The following is a 20,948-nucleotide window of genomic DNA, read 5'->3' as shown; positions in this document are numbered from 1 at the left end:
CTTGAGGCTGCAGGTTCCCCACCCCTTGTCTTAAGGAACATAGTGAAGAGAGAAGACTTGGCTTCTCTTTTTCATTCTGTTTTACCCCCACATTCTTTGGTCTGAAATATGGTCACTTTACGTATAGGTCAAGCCTGTATGGACACCAAGGTCACCAGTTCATATAATCACTTTCAAGGTATTTCACTAAATGCCTCTTGGTTATAGTTGGAAACAACAAAGTCAGAGTCATACCTGTTTAAATTGAATGGTGATGACCATATGGGACCGGCTGCTGGTGGCATTCATGCTTGTTGCTGCAGTAGTTCTGGCTTTAATGCCTTGTTCCATTAGCCTCTCAATTTGTGCATAGCTGTCACAAGGTACAGAAGTCAAGCCATCTACATAAAAGCCTTGGTGGTGATCTTCTCTTACCTTAAGCCCTTCAGGTTTCTTGGTTTTAGAGAGCAAATCCCTAACCTATGGGAAAAACAATGACAAAGTGTTACTTAAGTATCTGTTTCTAGTTTCTGGGTATAAAAGAATTATAGAATTTTTTAAAAGAAATAATTTTATTACTTTAAAATACTTTAAGAAGTTTAAATTAAGCTAACAATTTGGAAGATTTGGATTTTAATCTAGTATCTGCAACTAACTAGTTATATAACCTTGAGTAAGTCAACTTTTAGGGGTCTCAGTTTCCTCATAGGTAAATAAATTAGTGGGAGTAGAATTTTCCAAAGATTCCTAATATCCCTAAACTCTTACATTAGGATTTTATGACTATAAATACCAGACATTTAGGAAAATCATGGGATGAGAAATCGTTACCAAGCTGGACAAAAGATGCAAATCATCAGTTGTTGTGTCTTTCATCTTCAAAGAGGACAAATAACATGGAGGATGTCTCAAAGGTGGCCACTGCACTAGCTGTAGCTTCTTGGAGCCACAGGTGAGAGTCGGGTGAAGGTAGACACCAAAAGTGAATGAACAGCCCTAAGAAGGGCTCTGCACGCCCTCATACCAGAGGTGCTAGACCTCCCTGAACACCCCATACACTCTAATATGCTTCTTCCTTCCTTATTCTGAGCTACTTTGTCGCCATAGCCAAACTTAACTGCCTGCATGAATGAATGGGTCACCTATCATAAGGAAATGATAGGCTAGCATGGCAAGTATAGGATTCAAAAGGGAAATCCTAATGTCTGAATAAATCAATTGTTTACTGACTACCACTGATAATCAAAAGTTTTTACTATTATAGAGACAATATTCTTCCAGTGATGTTGTATGGGTCAAAGTCATGGAACACCACAGTATAATCTCTAAAGAAATAAAGTTGAAGTCATCCAAAGAGCAATGGAAAGGCACATGGCAGGCATGAGGGGTTGGCAACAAGTTACAAATAAGGAATTATCAAGAAGTAATATAAAAGATATTATAAAAGAAATATTTAATTTAGTCAGATGGGCTGGATATGTGTTTTATTGGTGACACAATATCAGAGAGAACTAGAGAAAGCTCTAATAGCAGATGTATTTTCTGGTGTCAAGGAAATTGTGTTGGACAATACTGATTAAGAGAATTATAATAAAGATATCATAAATAATAAAGAATACATGTTATATAAAATAATAAATACATATATGGTACCAAAAAAACTTGTATAGTCTGATTGCCCCAACCAATAGTAAAGAGGATGAAGAAAAGAAAGTTCAGGATAGAGCATTGAGAAATAACATAGGTTATTAGCAAGTACCGAAACAAAGACCCATAATTTTAGCAACAATATTCTTCTGGTATTGCTATATGGCCATGAGTCAAAGAATATTAGAATTAAAGAATTAAATTATTACAATATTATTATTATATTATTATACATTATTAATTAAAGAATTAAACTTGAGGGACACTGAAATCACAATGGGGAGGTGCATGATGAATGAAAGCAGGTTTCAATACATAAGAATGGTACAAGAAACATGATGTAAAGTATGAGAAATATACAAACAAAAAAGTTAAGCTGGTTATATGGTAAGAATGAGGGATGACTAATTGTCAGCCCACATGTACAATGTAATGTAAAGGGAACTACAGAAAGGTCCTCTAAACATTAGGTATAATTAAACATTACAAGGCTTAGACAAGAGTTGTACAAGATAAGAAGGATGGATGGGTTGTGATCTACATCACTGAAAGGGGTATCCGCATCACTGATTCCCCAAATCTACTGAAATATCTAAAAAGAGAAAGCGAAAACAATATAGTGACAAAGGATGCTAGAATTAGAAGCTCAGAGATTATTTATTCCCAACTCTTAAAATTTACAGATGGGAAAATTGAGGCCCAGAGGAATTTGCCATTACCAGGTCATACATGACTTATGAAAGGGAAGAAAAGAAAAAGAAAATGGGATTAATTCTGTAGCCAACATCAAGGAAAAATACTGATCAGTCAGTCAGAAAGTATTTATTGATCAATTGCTAACGTGCAAGCAAAGTACTATTCTGGATAAAAATCATTAAGCTCTGATTTCTGCTATCAAGGAAGTTACAGTCAGAAAGTATTGGGAAATGCACTTATTTTTACCTGTTCATTGTAAATTTCCAGCATACTGAATGTCACCTGTCAAGACAAAAGTGTAAAGAAAGTTAACATTGTTTTAAATGATTCTCTTTGAAATACAGTTAATCATCTCAGAATAAATGTGAAATAGAAGCAATGAACACCATCCTCAAATTAAACCAAGTCATCTTGCTTTAGGTCTTTGAATAAGCTGGCTAGTCATTTCTCTCACAGAGGATTAAAGGGCTTATCCCTAGAAAATAATTCAGTGATCATCTTGTCTCATTTTACAAACCAGGAAGAAAATGAGACACAGAGAGATCAAGAGTCTTGCTCCAAAAAAAAAAAAAGTAGGAGAGCTGGGACATTAATCCAACTCTTTTGACTTGAATTTTTGCTTACCGCACAGCTTCTCCCATGGCTCACTTTTTGTGACCTTCCACAGGGCAAGTATGAACTCTGATTTGAATGGTTAAATTTAAAGGAAAAAAACCCCAGCATTTATTAGTCTCCTCATCACCAGCCTCAATCCTGGTTGCTATGGGGAAGAAGTAAAAATAGCTGATTGCATTGGTCAGTTGATTTCTATTTTAAAAATATCACGAAGCATCCATTTATAGCAGGGTCTGAAATACAGCCTTATACTTTAAAATCACGCATACTAGTTAGGGAGAGAAATTGGATTACTGTACTTTAGATAAGAAAGAAAAATAATCCTTACTTTGCCAATGACTCTCAGAGTAACCTTGGTGAAGTCACTTGACTTTTCTGGTCCTCACTTTTATCACCTGTAAAGTAAGGGTCTGAATATGGAGGATAGAGCACTGAATTTGTAATCAGAAAGAACTGGTTTTGAACCCTACCTCAGACACTTATTAGCTATGTGACCCTGGACAAGTTACTTAGCTCCTTTGTATTCTATAAAATGAAGGGTTAGATTTCATGACCTCAAAGGACCCTCCCAGCAGTGATTCTATGAATACTTCTAACAATGAATAGGATGAACTTCACCCAAGGGACAGAGGGGTAGAGAAGAGATTAGAAAAGAGAATCCAAAAAAAACATCATTTACAAGAAGCGTACTTGAAACCAAGATTCATGGAGTTAAAAAGAACGGCTGTACAAAACTATGTTTTTGGTGACTTTAAAAGACAAGGGTAGCAATCGAAATGACAAGGCAAAAATGAAAGAGGAAAACTATATTATTCTTAAAGATAGATAACAAAATAATATCAATATTTTCATAGATATGCACTAAACGGCAAGGTATCAAAGTATTTGCAGGAAAAGTCAACTGAATGACAAGGAGAAATAAAAGAGCAAAACTATAATAATTGGGAAGCCCAATGTGTGCCTTTTCAGGCTTATACAAATCTAACAAAAATAATGAAGTTAAGGAACTGAAAAAACTTAGAAAAGCGGAATGTAAAAGATCCCTGGTGATTACTGAAAATGTTTGGTTCTGTGCAAAATCACTTTTTATAATGTCTAATGGTTTGCAGGCAGAGACAGAAAAATAAACTTTGTACTTAATAATTTAATTTACTATGATATTCAAACAGTTGGTCTAGTTAACATGTAAAATTGTTTTTACCTGAAACAAAAAAATGGTCATCATTTATCATTTGGAAGATTTTCACAGAAAATAAAATTCTAGTGAACCAGAAACCTAGAAATATTGACACTGGTAGAATAAATCTTACCTGATACTGCTGATTTTTCTCTTTGTTTTCAATGGCTTTAAAGAGTTCTTCACACACATTTGGGACTAAGCCCTTGTCTGCACCATAACCAATCATGGAGTAGCTTTTCCCAGAGCCAGTCTGACCATAGGCTAAGAGTGTGGCATTATAACCCTGCCAGGCACTGTCCAGAACTCCTTGGCCAAGGTCACGAAAAACATCTCTCTACAAAGATGACAGGCGGGAAAATTTAGGAACAACAAGAAGCATTAATAAGTACCTACCAAGTCCTGGGCACCATTCTAGGTGCTGGGAATATGAACAAAAAACCCAAATGGTCCCTGCCTCAAAGGACATGATACTGTTAGGCAAAACAACAATATCTAAATAATTTTTACATATGAAAATAATAATAGTTAGCTTTTATATAGTACTTTAAGGTTTACAAAGTGCTTTGCACTTATTATCTCATTAGATTCTTTGAATATACTTTCTAAATTATTTTTGTAAATGCAAAGTATATGTGAAAAAATTTCAGGGGGTATCTGAAACTGGGCAGGGGGATGGGGATCGAGAAATATACCATGTAAGGAGAGAGCACTAGGTGAGCTTTGAAGGAATCTAGGCATTCTAAGCTGCAGAAGTGAGGATGGAGTGTAAATGCACAGAGGTAGGATAGGATATCATGAGTGAGAAGCAGCAAGTTTGGCTGAAACAAAGAGTGTATGAAGGAGATAATATACAAAAGTGGAAAAGCACACTGGAGCCAGATTGTGAAGGCTTTACATGCTAAACAAAGGAGATTGTATTTTCTCTCTCTCTCTCTCTTTTATTTTTTTGCTTTTTGGAGGGGGGAAGGCAGGGCAATTGGGGTTGTGACTTGCCCAAGGTCACATAGCTAGTAAGTGTTAAGTGTCTGAGGCTAGATTTGAACTCAGGTCCTCCAGACTCCAGGGTCTATGCTCTATTCACTGCGCCACCTAGATACTCCAGATAGTATTTTCTCTTATAGCGAGTTGGATAGAGTGCTGAATTTGGAATCAAGAATACCCGAATTTGAATTCTGCCTCAGAGATCTACTAGATGTGTGGTATTGTTGCTCTTGTGTCAATTAGTCAAATCTGACTCTTCATGACCCCATTTCGGGGTTTTCTTGGCAAAGATACTGAAGTGGTTTGCCATTTCCTTGTCAGGCTCATTTGATAGATGAGGAAACTGAGGTAAACAGGGTTAAGTGACTTGCCCAGGGTCACACACCTAGTAAGTGTCTGAGTTTGGATTTGAACTCATGTCCTCCTGACTCTAGAGCCAGTATTCTATCCACTGTGCCACCTAGGTTTTAAACAGTTTTAAATGTCAAACTAAGGTGTTTGAGCTCTATTTTGTTATTTAGCTATTTTCAATTGTGTCTGACTCTTTGGGGGCTCCTTTTGGAGTTTCTTGGCAAAGATACTGGAATGGTTAACCTTTTCCTTCTCCAGCTTATTTTACAGATGAGGAAACTGAGGCAAACAAGGTTAAATGACTTGCCCAGGGTCACACACCTAGTATCTGAGCCCAAATTTGAATTCAGGTCCTCCTGACTCTAGCAATGGTAAAGTTACTACATCTTTTTCAGACAAATTGTCATCTAGCCTGTACTTGCAAAGATGATTTTTTTTCAACCTAAGTGTAAGATTTTACATTTACCCCTGATAAATTTCATCTTCACAATCTTTTCAAATTGTGTTATTTAATGGGTTAGATTGCTTCCCAAATTTCTGTCATTAAAAAATTTGATACATGTTGTCTATATCTTCTTTCCAAGTCACTGATAAAAATATTAACCATCACTGGACTGTCACAGATCTGTGAGCTATTCCAACTGGAGAACTCCTGCCAAGGCTAAAATGAAACCATTAACTAATCAATTACTCTCAGTTTAACCACTTGACCAGTTCTGAATCTTTCTGCTTATAAGGATGTCATGTTGGCTCTTTGTATCATAGCATCCTTTGAAAAAAGTGATCCATTCTAGAATTTCCCCAGGAATCAAAGTCAAACTCATTAGTCCAGAGTTAGCAGGAACCATTCTATTGCCTCTTTTAAAAAATCTGGAAATTTTTTTGTCCTTCTCTAGTCTCCACAATCTTTCCAATATTGACAGTGGAGTAGCAATTACATCTGCCAATTTTTTCAATACTCAAAGACGCGGCTTCTCCGTGTCTGGTACATTGAATTCATCAGGGGAAACTGGGTGCTTCTCTTAACATTTTCCTTACTTATTTTGCATATTAAATCTGTTAGTCATTTTTGTTCTCTCTTTTCTAATGCAAAGCAATTCTCCTTGGCAGAGAAAACAGAAGGTGAGAATTAAACAATATTGCCTTCTCTCTGTTTTAACCCTTCTTTGATCCTTCTCTTTCCTCCAACATGGGGACAAAAGAACTATCTTTTCATTGTCAGCTTTCATCAATTTCAGCTGATCATGTGACATTTCTGATATCTTCCTAAGACTATGCCACACACATTCATTCTCTTACCTATATTTGCTCCTATTTTTTTTTCTATACATCTTTAAAGAATCTAACTTACTTGCTAAGTTTTGTGTATTTCTTGCCTCCAATTGATGGCAGTGAGCCCAAACTTTGTGGCTTTGGTGACACTTTCTAGGTTTCTTCTGGAAATATCATTTGTGCCCGTGTGAATCACCAGAATCTGATAGTAGTCATCTGTTTTGATAAGCCTTGGGAAACTGTAACATTGCACAATGTCCAAGGAAGACAACAGACTTCATTGTTATTACATTGTCAAAGAGCTGCCTCAGGACTTCTGCATAGGGAATCATCATCACTTAACTCCTTTTCCTCCTCTTTTTCACCCCTTCTAGATGAGAGGAGGATACACAGCTGTTTCCTCCTCAGTGCGTCTACCTCTCTCTTCTTCAAGGAAAGTTTCAATTTTTTTTTAAGCTCTAAGGACCACTGTTCTTTCCCTCCTCATCCTCTGTTGTAAGACATTCTACTCTCCAACCTCTTGACAAAGGTCAAGGTTCTGCCACTTCAAATCTCCCCTCCCCCAAGTCATTTTTTAAAGAATACTTCATTGTCCCTTTTAACCTGGAGTGTAGAAAAATTTCATTTCATCTTCTATTTTGGGAGGTAGATCAGTTTATAAGAATAATATAGGTAGCAGTTAGTTGGGTATAGCAAAAATACAAACAATATTCAATATAAGACACTGAAAATTTTTTTTCCTTTCTCTATACTGAATAGGAATCTTGGCCTTGCTTTTAAAATGACTTTAGAGTGCTTATGCTTCACCTTCCAAACACCTCATTAAGTCCTTTAACAGGCTTTTATCACCTCTTAGAAACCTGAACTCTCCAACTTGCTTTTCTGTTTCCATAAGAACTTTACAGCTATATGCTATTTCTTTTCCCTTTTCTTACTAATCTCATACTTCTTTCACTATTCAATTGACTAATTTGCTTTCCTTATTTTGCCAACTATCTTCTTGAATTTTTCTCTTCAGGTCCCTTTGCTTTAAAATTTTTCTTTCTTCAGGGGGAGAAATCTTCAGATTGAACCCTTCTCTTTGATTTAGGATATTCTCCTTACTTATCCTCAAATTCTCCCAAATTTGAATGTTCTTCTTCACAAGTACAGACCCCTCCAAGTCACTCTTTTTATTCAGATTTAGTCTTAGTTTCTTTTCTCTTACTCCTTTTCCTACAATGTTCTCTCAAAGAATCAAAAAGTAGAATATGGACCTAGCCATTACTTTTTAAAACTTCTCTTGACAAGATTCCCAAGAATCTCTTAAATGTGAAGGATTGTTTTAACTTCTCTGATTTGTGATAGTATAGACTTTCTAGACTATTTTTCCTCTCTTTAATTTTTACAACTCTGCTCTCTTGGTTTTCCTGAGCAGTGAGTTTCTGCCTGGAATCACCATTTCATGAAATGCCTAGAGCCAGGGGTGGAGGAACCTATGGCCTTCTAAATCCTTAAGTCCAGCCTTTTGACTGAATTGAAATTTTACAGAACAAAAAGAACAAGCATATAAGAACTTAATAAATGCTTTATCTGTTTGCCCTTCCTTATTTCCTTTGCTCTAAGTGTCTATAAACTTTACCAAGTCGCTAAGTCTCTAGACTGAGTGAGTGTCCCACAAGGGATATGAACAGAAGGAACAAGGATGAAGTATACGAGGAGTAAGATGGAGAAAATGAGAATTATGAAGGTGAGAATGATTCAGAGTAGGAAGATAAGGATAGACAGAAGGTCATGGAAAAGTAGAAGACCTAGATAGAGAAGTCAAAGGCAAAAGCAGGCTCTGTGAGTCTGAAATACAAACCATGCTTGGCCAAGGAGGAAGAGGAGGCAAACTGGCTAGCCACTGTGTTGAAAAGAGAAAAAGTACTTTTGCCAGGGAGCAAATATACAGTCAAAACCTATGAGGCAAAAAACTAGCAGTGAAGAAAAAGCCTGCAAAAAGACATTGAGGTCAGAAAAGATAATGTCTAAAAACAGGTAAGGCATTCATAGAAGCTGAAAATTCCATGCCTACCTATTCTTGTTTAGGGGATGTGGAAGATCTTGCCAAGCTGCACTCATGAAAGACAGATTTCTTCCCCTAATCTTTCTTCTTTCCACCACTCAAGCTTAAGACTTTTGGCCAAGCAATTTCCCAAGGAAGGTCAAAGCCTAGTCTTCCTGCCTTGGCTGTTTCCCAATTGGTAGAATGCTAGAGTTCAAATATAAGTATCCTGTTCAGTAGCCTCCAAAAGACTGACTCTATAGTAGCACCCAGCATGGTTGAAAGGAGTAAAGGCCAGAATGGCCCAGGTAGAAATGGATCTGGGGCATGTGACCCTAGGTGTTGTTCATACAAAATTAAAAGTTTCTACTGGTGAAGGTGGGGGAGGGGAGAAGAAGTGAGACAGGGAAGTAATGAGTCTCACTTAATCCAACATACCTCTTTTGAAATTGTTTTTGGCAACAATTTAGGAGCTATACAAGGAAACAAGTTTTATTACTTTCTGGTCATTCCCTGCCCCACCCCCTTTCTTTTTAAACCCTGGTGTTTATCCTGTTTGATCATCTAGCTTTTTCATAACACTGAACTAGGAGTGAATTTTGTGCTTTGAAAAATCAAATCAACCCTCAAGTGATGATGACTTGCTACCCCTGAAGAAATTTTAAAATAACTATTGCTAAAAGGTCCATGAGAAAGGGGCAACATCTTTGTCGTTTTCATCTTCTCTAGTGCCTCAAACAGTGCTTTCCATAAGTAGATTTCTGATGTAATTACAGAAGTTCCAGAAACATGTAGAACCATGGCAATATCACTGGGATAAAGATTTATACTCTCAAGGCAACTATTTTGAAAGGTACTATTTACTTGAATTCAGGACATATATAGTTTTATCATATCTATTATTACCAACATGTATTGGTAAAATTGTCAAAATCTATTTTTATGTTATATCAACACTTTGTAGATGTTAAAGAAAAACGCAAATGAAATTTCATTGTAAGACAGTTTACCTGGCCTGCAAATCCACTGTTAGAACCAGCCGAAATAAGTATACCATCTTTGTCCCTTTGAAAACCACTGTGAGACCAATATGCCAAATCAAAAGTAAAAGTTTTTATATGTTCTGGGTTCTTGGGGTCATGTACAGTGGTGGTGGTCCCAGATTGCATTGAAATCACACATCTGCTTCCTGCATTCTTCTCTCGCTAAAAACAAACCAGAAACAGTCTTAGAATAATTACAGATGTCTTTTATTATTTAAATTTATATTTATTTGTAACTATTAACATAATATACCTGAAATAAAGTCATAAGTCCCAATTACTCAACAATAAGCTTGTTTTTCTGAAGATGCCTTCTTCTTTGTTGTTAGATGGGTACTCTTGTCCTGTCTTGGAGTCCTAGAAAGGTTTTGTCTTGCTTTGTGAATTCTTAGACAAGTGACTTAAGTAGGTAGCATCTGCTCCTACCACCCACCCAAATTAGGGATATTGACACTGGGGCCTCTTTAGTTTTCTATTGCAATTTATGGACAAAATCATGGAATTTCAGAATTGAAAGGGATCTCAAGAAAATCTAGGTCAAATGGATTACGAATTCTCTCTATAAAATGCATGGAAAGTGATGATCCAGGTAGAAATAGGATTTCTGCGCAGCTGTGGCTTCCACCTCCTCCAATACATGTAAAAAATGACTCTAAGCAAACTTTAGAAGTTCCTGGGGGCGGAGTCAAGATAGTGGAGTAGAAACAGGACTTCTGTGGGACTCCCACTTCCACCTCCTCCAATTCATGTGAAAGGTGATTCTGAACAAACTTTGGAGCTACAAAACCCACAGAATGACAGGGAGAAGCCAACCTCCTGCTGAACACAGCCCACCAGACTGGCAGGAAGGGGCCAGTACAGTGCTCTGGGAGCAGAGCCCAGCCCCACACAGGCCTGAGGTTTTAGCCTCAGGGCGGCCACAACCAGCAGCCAACTGGAGGGACTTCAGATCACCAGCAGCTGTAGTGGTTTCCAGAATTATCAACCCATAGATGCTAAGGACAAACTGAGAGGTCAATGCAGTGTAGACTTTGGGACTTGGGAATTTGGGAGCGCAGTCAGCCTTTGCCCCTGGGCGAGAAGCAGGTGAGGCTCCACAGCCATGCAGCCACCACCACATGGCTGCTTCAGAGCTCCTGGCCTGCAGATTGTCAGATTGTAGGGGGACCTAGTAACCAGTCTGAGGGGTAATAGCTCTTGCTTTAACCTGCTTGGATCTGGATTGTGGTCTAGGGTGGAGGTGCATGACCAGTTTGCCAGAGTGTGGGGAGGCTTCAGAGAAGGCACTCAACTAATAGCTCCAGCAGCTGAGAAAACCCCGTGGATTTGGGACAAAGCTCCCCCCTCTTGTAGCAGAGTTCTACTGAGGCAAAAAGCTCAAAAGTCAAGTAATTGAGTGGCAACATGAGCAAAAGAGGGAACCAAGGCAAGCACAGCAATCCCACTTTGGACTTCTTTTTTGGGGACAAAAAGGATCAGGGCATGGGACAGGAGGAAGACAACAAAGTCAGAACTCCTGCACCAGAAGCTTCCAAGAAAAGAATAAGCTGCTTACAGGCCATAGATGAGCTTAAGAAGGAATATGAAAACCAAATAAGAAAAGTGGAGGAAAAATAATGAGAATGATGCAAGAAAATTATGAAATGAGAGTCAACAACCTGACTGAAGAAAATAACACCATAAAAAACAGACTAACTCAGATGTCAAAAGAGGCTCAAAAAGGCAATGAGAAGAATGCCTTAAAAAGTTGAATGTGCCAGATGGAAAAAGAATCTCAAAAGCTCACTGAAGAGAACAATTCCTTCAGAATTAGATTGGAGCAAATGGAAGTGACTTTATCAGAAATCAAGATACTATTAAACAGATCCAAACAAATGAAAAAACAGAAGGCAATGTGAAATATCTCACTGAAAAAACCACTGACCAGGAAAATAGATCCAGGAGAGATAACTTAAAAATTATTGGACTATCTGAAAGCCATGATCAAAAAAAGAACCTAGAAATCATCCTTCAAGCAATTCTCAAAGAAAATTGCCCTGATGTTTTAGAATGAGAGGGCAAAATAGTGGTTGAAAGAATCCACCGATCACTTCCTGAAAAAGATCCCAAAAAGCATTTTTGATGAAAAAAAAGAGTTGAATAGAAAATTTGATATTCAGATACAAGAAGCAAGAGAAACATGAGAAGGTAAACAGGGAAAAGAAATCACAAGGAACTTATCAAAATTGAACTATTTACATTCCTACATGGAAAAATGATAATTGTAACGTGTGAAACTTTTCTCCGTATAATAATAGTTGAAAGGGAATAGAAATGTGTATGTAGCTGGGATTAAAACCAAGGATCACCTACCCAGCAAAACTGAGTATCATGTTTATGTGTATATATGTGTACAGGTATACATAGACAGAGGGCACAAGACCAGTTGAATAGGAAAGGATCATACTTAAAAGGTGAAATTAAGAGGTGAGAGAGGAATATAATGAGAAAAGATGGTGAGAGATAGAATGGGGTAAATTATCTCATATAGAAGAGGCAAGGGAAAACTGTTACAATGGAGGGGAAGAACAGAAAGGCAAAAGGGAATGAGTCAACCTTATTTTCAATGAATTCTTCTTAGGAAGGGAATGACATATACACTAAATAGAGTATCTATGGGAGTGTAGGAGGGAAGGGGATGAGAGGGGAGATGATGGAAGGGAAGGCAGGTTGGGGGTGGGTAAGTTGGAAGCACCCACTTTTGAAAAGGGAGAGGATCAAAGTAGAGAATAGAACAAGTGGGGGGTGGGATGGGATGGAGGGAAATGCTTCACAATAATACACTATGGAAATGTTTTGCATAGCTCCACATGTACAACCTACATTGAATTGCTTATCTTCCCAGTGAGGGGGAATGGAGGAAGATACAGGAGAAACTAGATTGGGGGAGGAAATATTCAGTGGGATCACTGTTTTGGGGTGGTGGGTAGGGGAAAATGGGGCAAAAGTTTGTAACTCAAAATATTGTGGAAATGAATGATGTAAACTAAAAAAAAACCTATTAAAAAAAAGAACTCGTTAGAAGAAAAAACAAACAAATAAACCAAACTTTAGAGCTACAGAACCCACAAAGTGACAGAAACAAATCTCCCACTGAAGGAAGCCCAGCAGGCTGGCAGGAAGGGTCTATCCCATCAAGTTGGGAGCTGAGTACAGTCTCAACTGGGCTGCGGGTTTTAACCCCAGGGTGGCCCCAACCAGAGGCAGCTGGAGCAGACTTCACAAGAGTAAATCACCAGCAGGTGTAGTGGTTTCCAGACTTCTCAATCCACAAATGCCAAAGACAAAGTAAAAAGTCAGTGTGGAACTTTGTTGAAATAGCTACCCCTGGGGCAAGAAGCAGAGGAGTGGTGGCTGCAGCTGCTGCTTCATGGCTGCTTCCAGAGCTCCTGGCCTGCAGATTGTAGGGGGACCAAGAGACCATTCAAAGCACTCTTGCTTTGACCTGCTTGGATCTGGATCTCGGTTTTGGGTGGTGGTCCTGGGGTGTGTGACCAATGAGCCAGAGCATGCAAGGGCTGTAGAGAGGGCACCCTCCTAATAGCTTGGCAGCTGCAAAAACCCCAGCGATTTGGGACATAGCTCTCTCCATTCTGGAAGCAGAGTTCTACTGTGGCAAAGAGCTCAAAAGTTAAGTAATTGATTGCCAATATGAGCAAGAAATGGAACCACAAATAGACAATAGAATCCTTTTTTGGGGACAAAAAGGATCAAGGCATGGAGTAAGGAGGAAAACAATGAAGTCAGAATTCCTGCATCAAAAGCCTCCAAGAAAAATATGAACAGATTATAGGCCATGGAGAAGCTCAAGAAGGATTTTGAAAATCAAATAAGAGAAGTGGAGGAAAAATTGGGAAGAGAAATGAGAATGATGCAAGAAAATCATGAAAAAAGAATCAACAGTCTGCTAAAGGAGACCCAAAAATACACTGAAGAAAATAACTCCTTAAAAAATAGACTTAACTCGGGGTGGCCAGGTGGCACAGTAAGAGCGCTGGCCCCGGAGTCGGGAGACCCGGGATTGGTTCCGGCCTCAGATACTTAGCACCCATACAAAATAACTGGCTGTGTAACCTTGAGCAAGTTACTTAACCCCCATTGCTTTAAAAAATAATAGACTAACTCAAATGGCAAAAGATGCCGCAAAACCCAATGAGGACAAGAATGCTTTAAAAAGCTGAATTTGCCAGATCATAAAGGAATTTCAAAAACTCACTGAAGAGAATAACTCCTTCAAAATTAGATTGGAGCAACTGGAAGCTAATGACATTATGAGAAATCAAGATACTATAAAACAGATCCAAACAAATGAAAAAACAGAAGGCAATGTGAAAGTGATGGTCCAGATTTTGTTTGAAGGCCCCTAGTAAATGGGAAATAAAATATTTTGTTTGGATAGATCCATTTATCTGGACTTTTTTTTTTTTTTACCTTAAAATTTGCTTTGTTGTTCTTTCCACCCATGTTTAGTTTGACACTCTGGGTTCAAAAAGAATGTGTATTAGTTTTCTTCTATATGACTGCCCTTCACACTTGAAAATAGCTATTATGCTGCTCTCTCCCAAGGTCTCATGATTTCTCTTTGAACTATCCTCACATGGCATAACCCTGAGCTCTTTAGCCCAGTCATTTTTCTCTGAATACTTGTTTACCAAAATCCTTCCTTAATGTAGCATCCAGAAATGAACATACTCCAACTGTGGTCTAACCAAAGTATAGAGACATTATCAGTTTTGTAATCTTGTAGCCCATATCTATCAGCCCAAGATCACATTAGATTTGTTGGCTGCTATCTCAAACTTCTGACTTGTTGAACTTTCAGTCCACTAAAATCACTAGATCATTTTCAGGAAAATGGTAATCTAGTCATGCCCAGACACTCTTTTATCTCTATTATATTTTTTTTTCTAATTTTTAAAGCAACTGGGGTTAAGTAACTTGCTCAAGGTTACATGGCTAGGTGTTTCTGGGTGGATGCTAAGTGTCTGAGCCCGGATTCGATCCCCCAGGTCATCCCGACACTGGGGCCGGTGCTCTTACTCGCTGTGCTACCTGGCTGCCCCAAGAATTTTAGTTTCCAACATTCATTTCCACAAGATTTTGAGTTCCAAATTTTCTCCCCATCTCTCCCTTACCCCACCCCAAGATGGCATGTATTTTGATTACCCCTTCCCCCAGTCTGCCCTCCCTTCTATCATCTCTCTCCCTCTTATCCCCCTCCCCCTGACTTTCTTGTAGGGCAAGATAGATTTCTATACCCCATTGCCTGTATATATTACCCAGTTGCATGTAAAAGCAATTTTTTTGACATTTGTTTTTAAAAACTTTTTGAGTTCCATATTCTTTTCCTTCATCTCTCCCCACCCATCCCCATTGAGAAGCAATTCAATATAGGTTACACATGTAGTTATGCAAAATGTTTCCATAAGTCATATTGTAAGACTACATTTCCCTCCATCCTATCCCATCCCTCACTTATTCTATTTTCGCCTTTGACCCTGTCCCTTTGCAAGTGTGCTTCTGATTACCCCCTCCCCCAATCTGCCCTCCCTTCTATCATCCCCCACCTATCCTTTCTCTACGTTCCTGTAGGATAATATACCCAATTGAGTATGTATGTTATTACCCCCTAAAGCCAAATCTAATGAGAGTAAGGTTGATTCATTCCCTTTTACCTCCCCCCTTCCTCTCCATTGTAAGTTTTTTCTTGCCTCTTTTACGTGAGGTAATTTACCCAATCCTTTATCTCCCTTTGTCCTTCTCCCAACATATTCCTCTCTCAGCCCTTAATTTTACTTTTTAGATTTAATCCCTTCATATTCAACTCACCCTGTGCCCTCTGTCTATATATACATACACACACACATATTCCCTTCGATTACCGTAATACTGAGAAAAGTCTCATTAGTTACAAATATCTTTCCATGTAGGAATGTCAACAATTCAACTTTATTAAGTCCATTATGATTTCTCTTTCCTGTTTACCTTTTCCAACTTTTCTTGATTCTCATATTTGAAAGTAAAATTTTCTGTTCAGGTCTGGTCTTTTCATCAAGAAAGTGTGGAAGTGCTCTATTTTATTGAATATCCATTTTTCCCTCCTGAACTATTAGACTCAATTTTGCTGGGTAGGAGATTCTTGGTTTTAATCCTAGTTCCTTTGACCTTTGGAATATTATATTCCAAGTCCTACGATCCCTTAATGTAGAAGCTACTAGATCTTGAGTTATCCTGTGTTTCCGCAATACTTGAATTGTTTCTTTCTGTTTGCAGTATTTTCTTCTTGACCTGGGAACTCTGGAGTTTGGCTACAATATTACTAGGAGTTTTCTTTTTTGGGATCTTTTTCAAGAGGCAATCAGTGCATTCTTTTAATTACTATTTTACCCTCTGGTTCTAGAATATCAGGGCAATTTTCCTTGATAATTTCTTGAAGGATGGTTTCTAGGCTCTTTTTTTTTTGGTCATGGCTTTCAGGTAGATCAATAATTTTTAGGTTATCTCTCCTGGATGTTTTCCAGGTCAGTGGTTTTTCCAATGACGTATTTCACAATGTCTTCTATTTTCTCTTTTTTGTATTTTTGGAATGGGGAAGGCAGAGCAATTGGAGTTAAGCAACTTGCCCAAGGTCACATGGCTAATAGTGTTTGAGGCTGGATTTGAACTCAGGTCCTTCTGACTCCAGAGCTGGTGCTCTATTCACTGTGCCACCTAGCTGCCCCAATCTTCTATTTTTTCATTATTTTAGTTCTGTTTTATAGTTTCTTGATTTCTCACAAAGTTATTAGCTTCCATTTGCTCCATTCTAATTTTTAAGGAATTATTTCCTTCACTGAGCTTTTAGACCTCCTTTTCCATTTGGTCAATTCTTCTTTTTAAAGCATTCTTCTCATTGGCTTTTTGGACCTCTTTTGCCATTTGGAAAAATTGTCTATTTTTTAAGGTGTTATTTTCTCCAGTATTTTTTGGGGTGTCCTTTATCAAGCTGTTAACTTGCTTCTCATGATTTTCTTGCATCACTCTCATTTCTCTTGCCAATTTTTCCTCCATTTCTCTTGATTTTCAAAATCCTTTTTTAGCTCCTCCATGGCCTGCAACCAATTAATACTTTTCTTGGAGGCTCTGGATGTGGAAATTTTGACTTTGTTGTCTTCTGGTACTGTTTTGATTTTGTCACCCAAGTAAGATTCTATAGTCTGATTTTTTTTTTTTAATGGCTTGCTCATTCCCAGCCAATTACTTGATTTTTGAGCTCTTTGTCAAGGTAGGACTCTGCTTTCAGAGTGGAGGGTGCTCTGTCCCAGTTTTCAGGGGTTTTGTGCAGCTGTTGTCAGAACTACTTCTAGGCACCTGTAAATTTTTAGTTCTTCTAAGGTAAACATCAAAAGACATATTTACTTCTCTCCTGGCCTGTGCTCTGGTCTGTAACCACAAGCACTCTTTTCTGCCTTGGAACTATGAGGACTCCCTCTCCACAGTCACCACAAACTCTGCCATGCCAGTGCTCCTCTTCACCCCAGGACTGCAACCCAGATCTAAGCAGGGCAAGGCAAGAGAATCCTGCCTCAGTGCCAGCAGAGATCCCTGTAATCACCCTTTGATCAGCCACTTAATTGCCTCACCATCTATGGGCCTGGAGCTCTGGAAGCAGCTGCTGCTGCCACCGCCGCCACCACCTCTGTTGCCCCAGCGCTGATGCTGGACTGCACTCTTCTCTCATCCAGGGCTGACATGTTTCCCCACTGACCTACTTTGTGAATTGAGACATCTGGGAACTGCCAGAGCTGCCAGTGATTCAGACCTCCAAGGCCTGCTCTGGCTGTCTGAGCCAGTGTGGGCCACACTAGACTGTGCTCTGCTTCCAGCCCGGTATGACAGAATCTTCCTGTTGGTCTTCCAGGCTGTCTTTGGCTGGAGATGGGTTCTGTAGCTCCAGAATTTGTTTAGTTATTTTTTTTTTACAGAAATTTGGAGTGGTGAGGGGGAGAGCTCAAGCAAGTCCCTGTATTTAATTACTCTGCTTGGTTCTGCAGCCCCCCATTACTTTTTTTTTTTTTTTTTGCCTCTTGGAGGGCAACTGTGGTTAAGTAACTTGCCCAAGGTTACACAGCTAGTTTTTGTGTGTGGGTGTTAAGTGTCTGAGGCCAAAACTGGATTTGGGTCCTCCTGACTCCAGGGCCGGCGTTTTACTCACTGCACCACCTAGCCACCCCCACCCCCATTACATTTTACATGATTAGATTTTATGCCTGCTCTCTATCAAGATCTTTTTGGATCATGGCTCTATCATCCAATGCATTGGCTATTCCATTTAGCTTTTTGTAATCTGCAATCATTATAAGCATGCCTTCTATGCCTTTACTCAAGCTAGAAAATAAAAATTTAAAGTTGGAAGGACTCCCTTCTTTCCATTCTAATACCCAAAAGGAATTCCCACTACAAGTTGTCTCAAGTGATCATTCCGCTTTAGCACAAAAATTTCCTAAGAGCTTTCCTAAGATTCTAAGAATCCACTACCTCTTGTTCTATATTTGAACACCTTTAAGAAGTTTTTCCTGATATCAAGCTTAAAATTGTTCCTCTGCAACTTCCATCAATTTAAGTTTTCCTCTCTGAGATTAGAAAGCACATGTATTTTCCCTCTTCCACATATCATCAGACGGCTGTAATGTCCACCCCGAAACCTATTAACACCCTGTAACCCCAGGTGATCTCCCATTTAAGTACTAACCATGACTGTGTAGCTTCTCAGATCAGTCACATTCTGGGTAGCTAATCGTAAACCATAGACATTTGATGAAAATGTTAAATAGCACAACAAGGTCAAACATAGAGAATTGTTGAGTTATATACTATATACTTTTAAGGTCGAAAAAGTGCTTTAACACTGCATAGTAGCTTATATATGTATAAAATTGTTCCCATCTCATAGAAGTGAAAACTGAATTTCAAAGATGCAATGACTTTCTCATGACTCAATGCCTTCTCCCTCTTCTCTATTATTTTTTGATGGGTACCAGAAGCAAGTTATTTAAGAGAAAAATGGGTTGCAGTTACACTGTTTAGGGCAAACTATCTAAGGTTTCGCCTTACCATAGGTAGTCTATTCCTTTATACAGAATTCTCTTAATTACTTTTATCCAGTTTAAGTATGGCAACTATTCTTATCTGACATAGTAATGCTGATCCTATTGGGCTCTGACTGGTGAACTTTTGCTTTCTCTTGCTCAGTTTCAAGTCAACCACTTTCCTGGTCATCAAGGTCATGCCACCTGTTTGAGCTTTCTTCTCTTTATGGAATTAAAGGGCCAACCCCTGTGGCCTTGAGCTCTAATTGGTGAGTTTTCACCCCTTGTTTCATCTCAGGCACACACTTAATTCCCAGACTGCTCCCTGCCATTCTGATTAAGAGAATCATTATGTTCAAAAGTATAAGATTATACATTGTAGGGGAAAAATTTGTGCAGTTTGACTGCCCTAACCAATGTAACTTCAACTCACCTTTCTCCTAAACAACTTTCTTGTTGTACCTATCAAAAAATAGAGAAGGGGAGGGAGAAGCCATTGAGGAGGCAGAATACTAAATGTCTTAACATTTATTTGTTGTTGGACCCATTTACCCAAGATCTATTACAACCCGACTATCTTCAATTACAAGAGCTTTTCAGTGTCACTTTTTTTGAGTATGTGGAAGGGATGAATTATTCTTCAATTAGCAAAAGCAAATAAGATAATCATCAACCTGTGATTTGATACTGTACTTAGCCAGATTCTTAAAACAACAATCATTGAAGGCAGGGACTACCTTTTACCTCTTTTTGTATTAGTGCAGATGGACCATAGTAGGTGCTTAATAAATGTTTACTGATTAATAACGACAGTTGAATAAAGCATTTTAAGGTTTGTAAAGGAGGTGGAATGGTATAGAGCTGGCCTCAGTAAAGACAAACTAGTTTCAAACTGTATCTGACACATACTGGCTATGTGACCCTAGATAAATCACCTCTCAATGCTGCAGGCAACTCTATTTAAGTTGTGAAAATTCACTGGTTCCTTACCTGCAAGTAAAGAAAGTTCTAGGTTTGAATTCTGCCCAAAGCACCCTCCTGACCTTGGGCAGGGTCACCTATGGTCTTGGTGCCTCAGTTTCCTTTATCCACAAAATGTATAAAATAGCACTTGGTTCACTGGGTTGCCGTGAGGATCAAATGAGATAAATGTGAAGTGTTTTTCAGATTTTAGTGTTACATAAATGTGAATTCTTACCATCCTAACATTTGATTTTCCTAATGACCCAATGCAATGAGCTATCATCCCCATTCTACTGATGAATAAAAAGGCTGACAGACCAAGGACCTTAATCAAAGTCACAGACATGAATTGCCTGAGGGAAGCTCCAAATGCAGGTCTTCCAGATTTTAAGCTGGTGCCTTTAATGGTTATGTGCAAAATGAGTCATAGAGGAATTTAATACCAGGTAACCTCTTGGTTTAGCTGTTTAGAACTATTGTTCAGCTTTGTTTTGACCTTTCCAGGGTTAACCCTTTCCCAGATTTTTTCTAAAAATGTTACACTTCCCAAAATATACTTTTCCATATCTCAGAGGGGATTTCTTATGACAAAGGTGAAGTGAGGGAAGCACAGTGTAAAACACACACACAGACAGAAATGACTGCAATAATGTAAAATAATGAAACAACAGAAATCAAATGGTGTAAAATTATGATGACCACGCTTAACTCCAAAAAATGTTTTTCCTTATAATCAGTTCAAAGGTTCTTTACAATAGTAGGTCAAGGTGACAGGGTATCATATAATTACTGAGGAAAATGACATTAATAAAACCAATAAAACAAAATTTAATTTTACAAAAAAAGCTGTTAACTTTTACTATCAAAATACTTATTAATATATTTTACTCAAATAGGGGTTCTAGCTTCAAGTCAGAAATTTGACAAATTCTCAAATCAGATCAACATTTTCTAAGGATAATCTTTTAAAATCTTTTGCAAAGCAGGTTAAGTTTTTATCATTTGTTAAAAGAGCATAACGTTTAAAGTTGGTTAATTTTATGGTGTATGATTCATTTCTGGACTGAAAAAAGTGTGGAAAGAAAAAT

The 20,948-nt window shown here is 38.3% G+C and overlaps 1 protein-coding gene across 1 annotated transcript in view; it reads right to left on the bottom strand.

Annotated features, from left to right (window-relative positions):
• The window catches only part of LOC138146985 (kinesin-like protein KIF28), a 47,160-nt gene extending 37,214 nt beyond the window's left edge, over positions 1 to 9,946 (bottom strand). Inside the window, exons 1-4 of the mRNA XM_069069130.1 lie at positions 9,758 to 9,946; positions 4,248 to 4,451; positions 2,569 to 2,604; positions 235 to 459 (exon numbers count right to left, since the gene is read on the bottom strand). Coding sequence (XP_068925231.1) covers positions 235 to 459; positions 2,569 to 2,604; positions 4,248 to 4,451; positions 9,758 to 9,916 — 624 coding nt within the window. The 5' untranslated portion in view covers positions 9,917 to 9,946. The remainder of the gene's footprint in view (positions 1 to 234; positions 460 to 2,568; positions 2,605 to 4,247; positions 4,452 to 9,757) is intronic.
• Between the last annotated feature and the right edge of the window lie 11,002 nt (positions 9,947 to 20,948).

This window comes from Petaurus breviceps, unplaced genomic scaffold, assembly GCF_028583685.1.
Source record: "Petaurus breviceps papuanus isolate PSGF00001 unplaced genomic scaffold, PetGlider_PUasm1.0 90778, whole genome shotgun sequence".
Taxonomy (NCBI): domain Eukaryota; kingdom Metazoa; phylum Chordata; class Mammalia; order Diprotodontia; family Petauridae; genus Petaurus; species Petaurus breviceps.
This window is presented reverse-complemented; position numbering and strand designations above follow the sequence as displayed.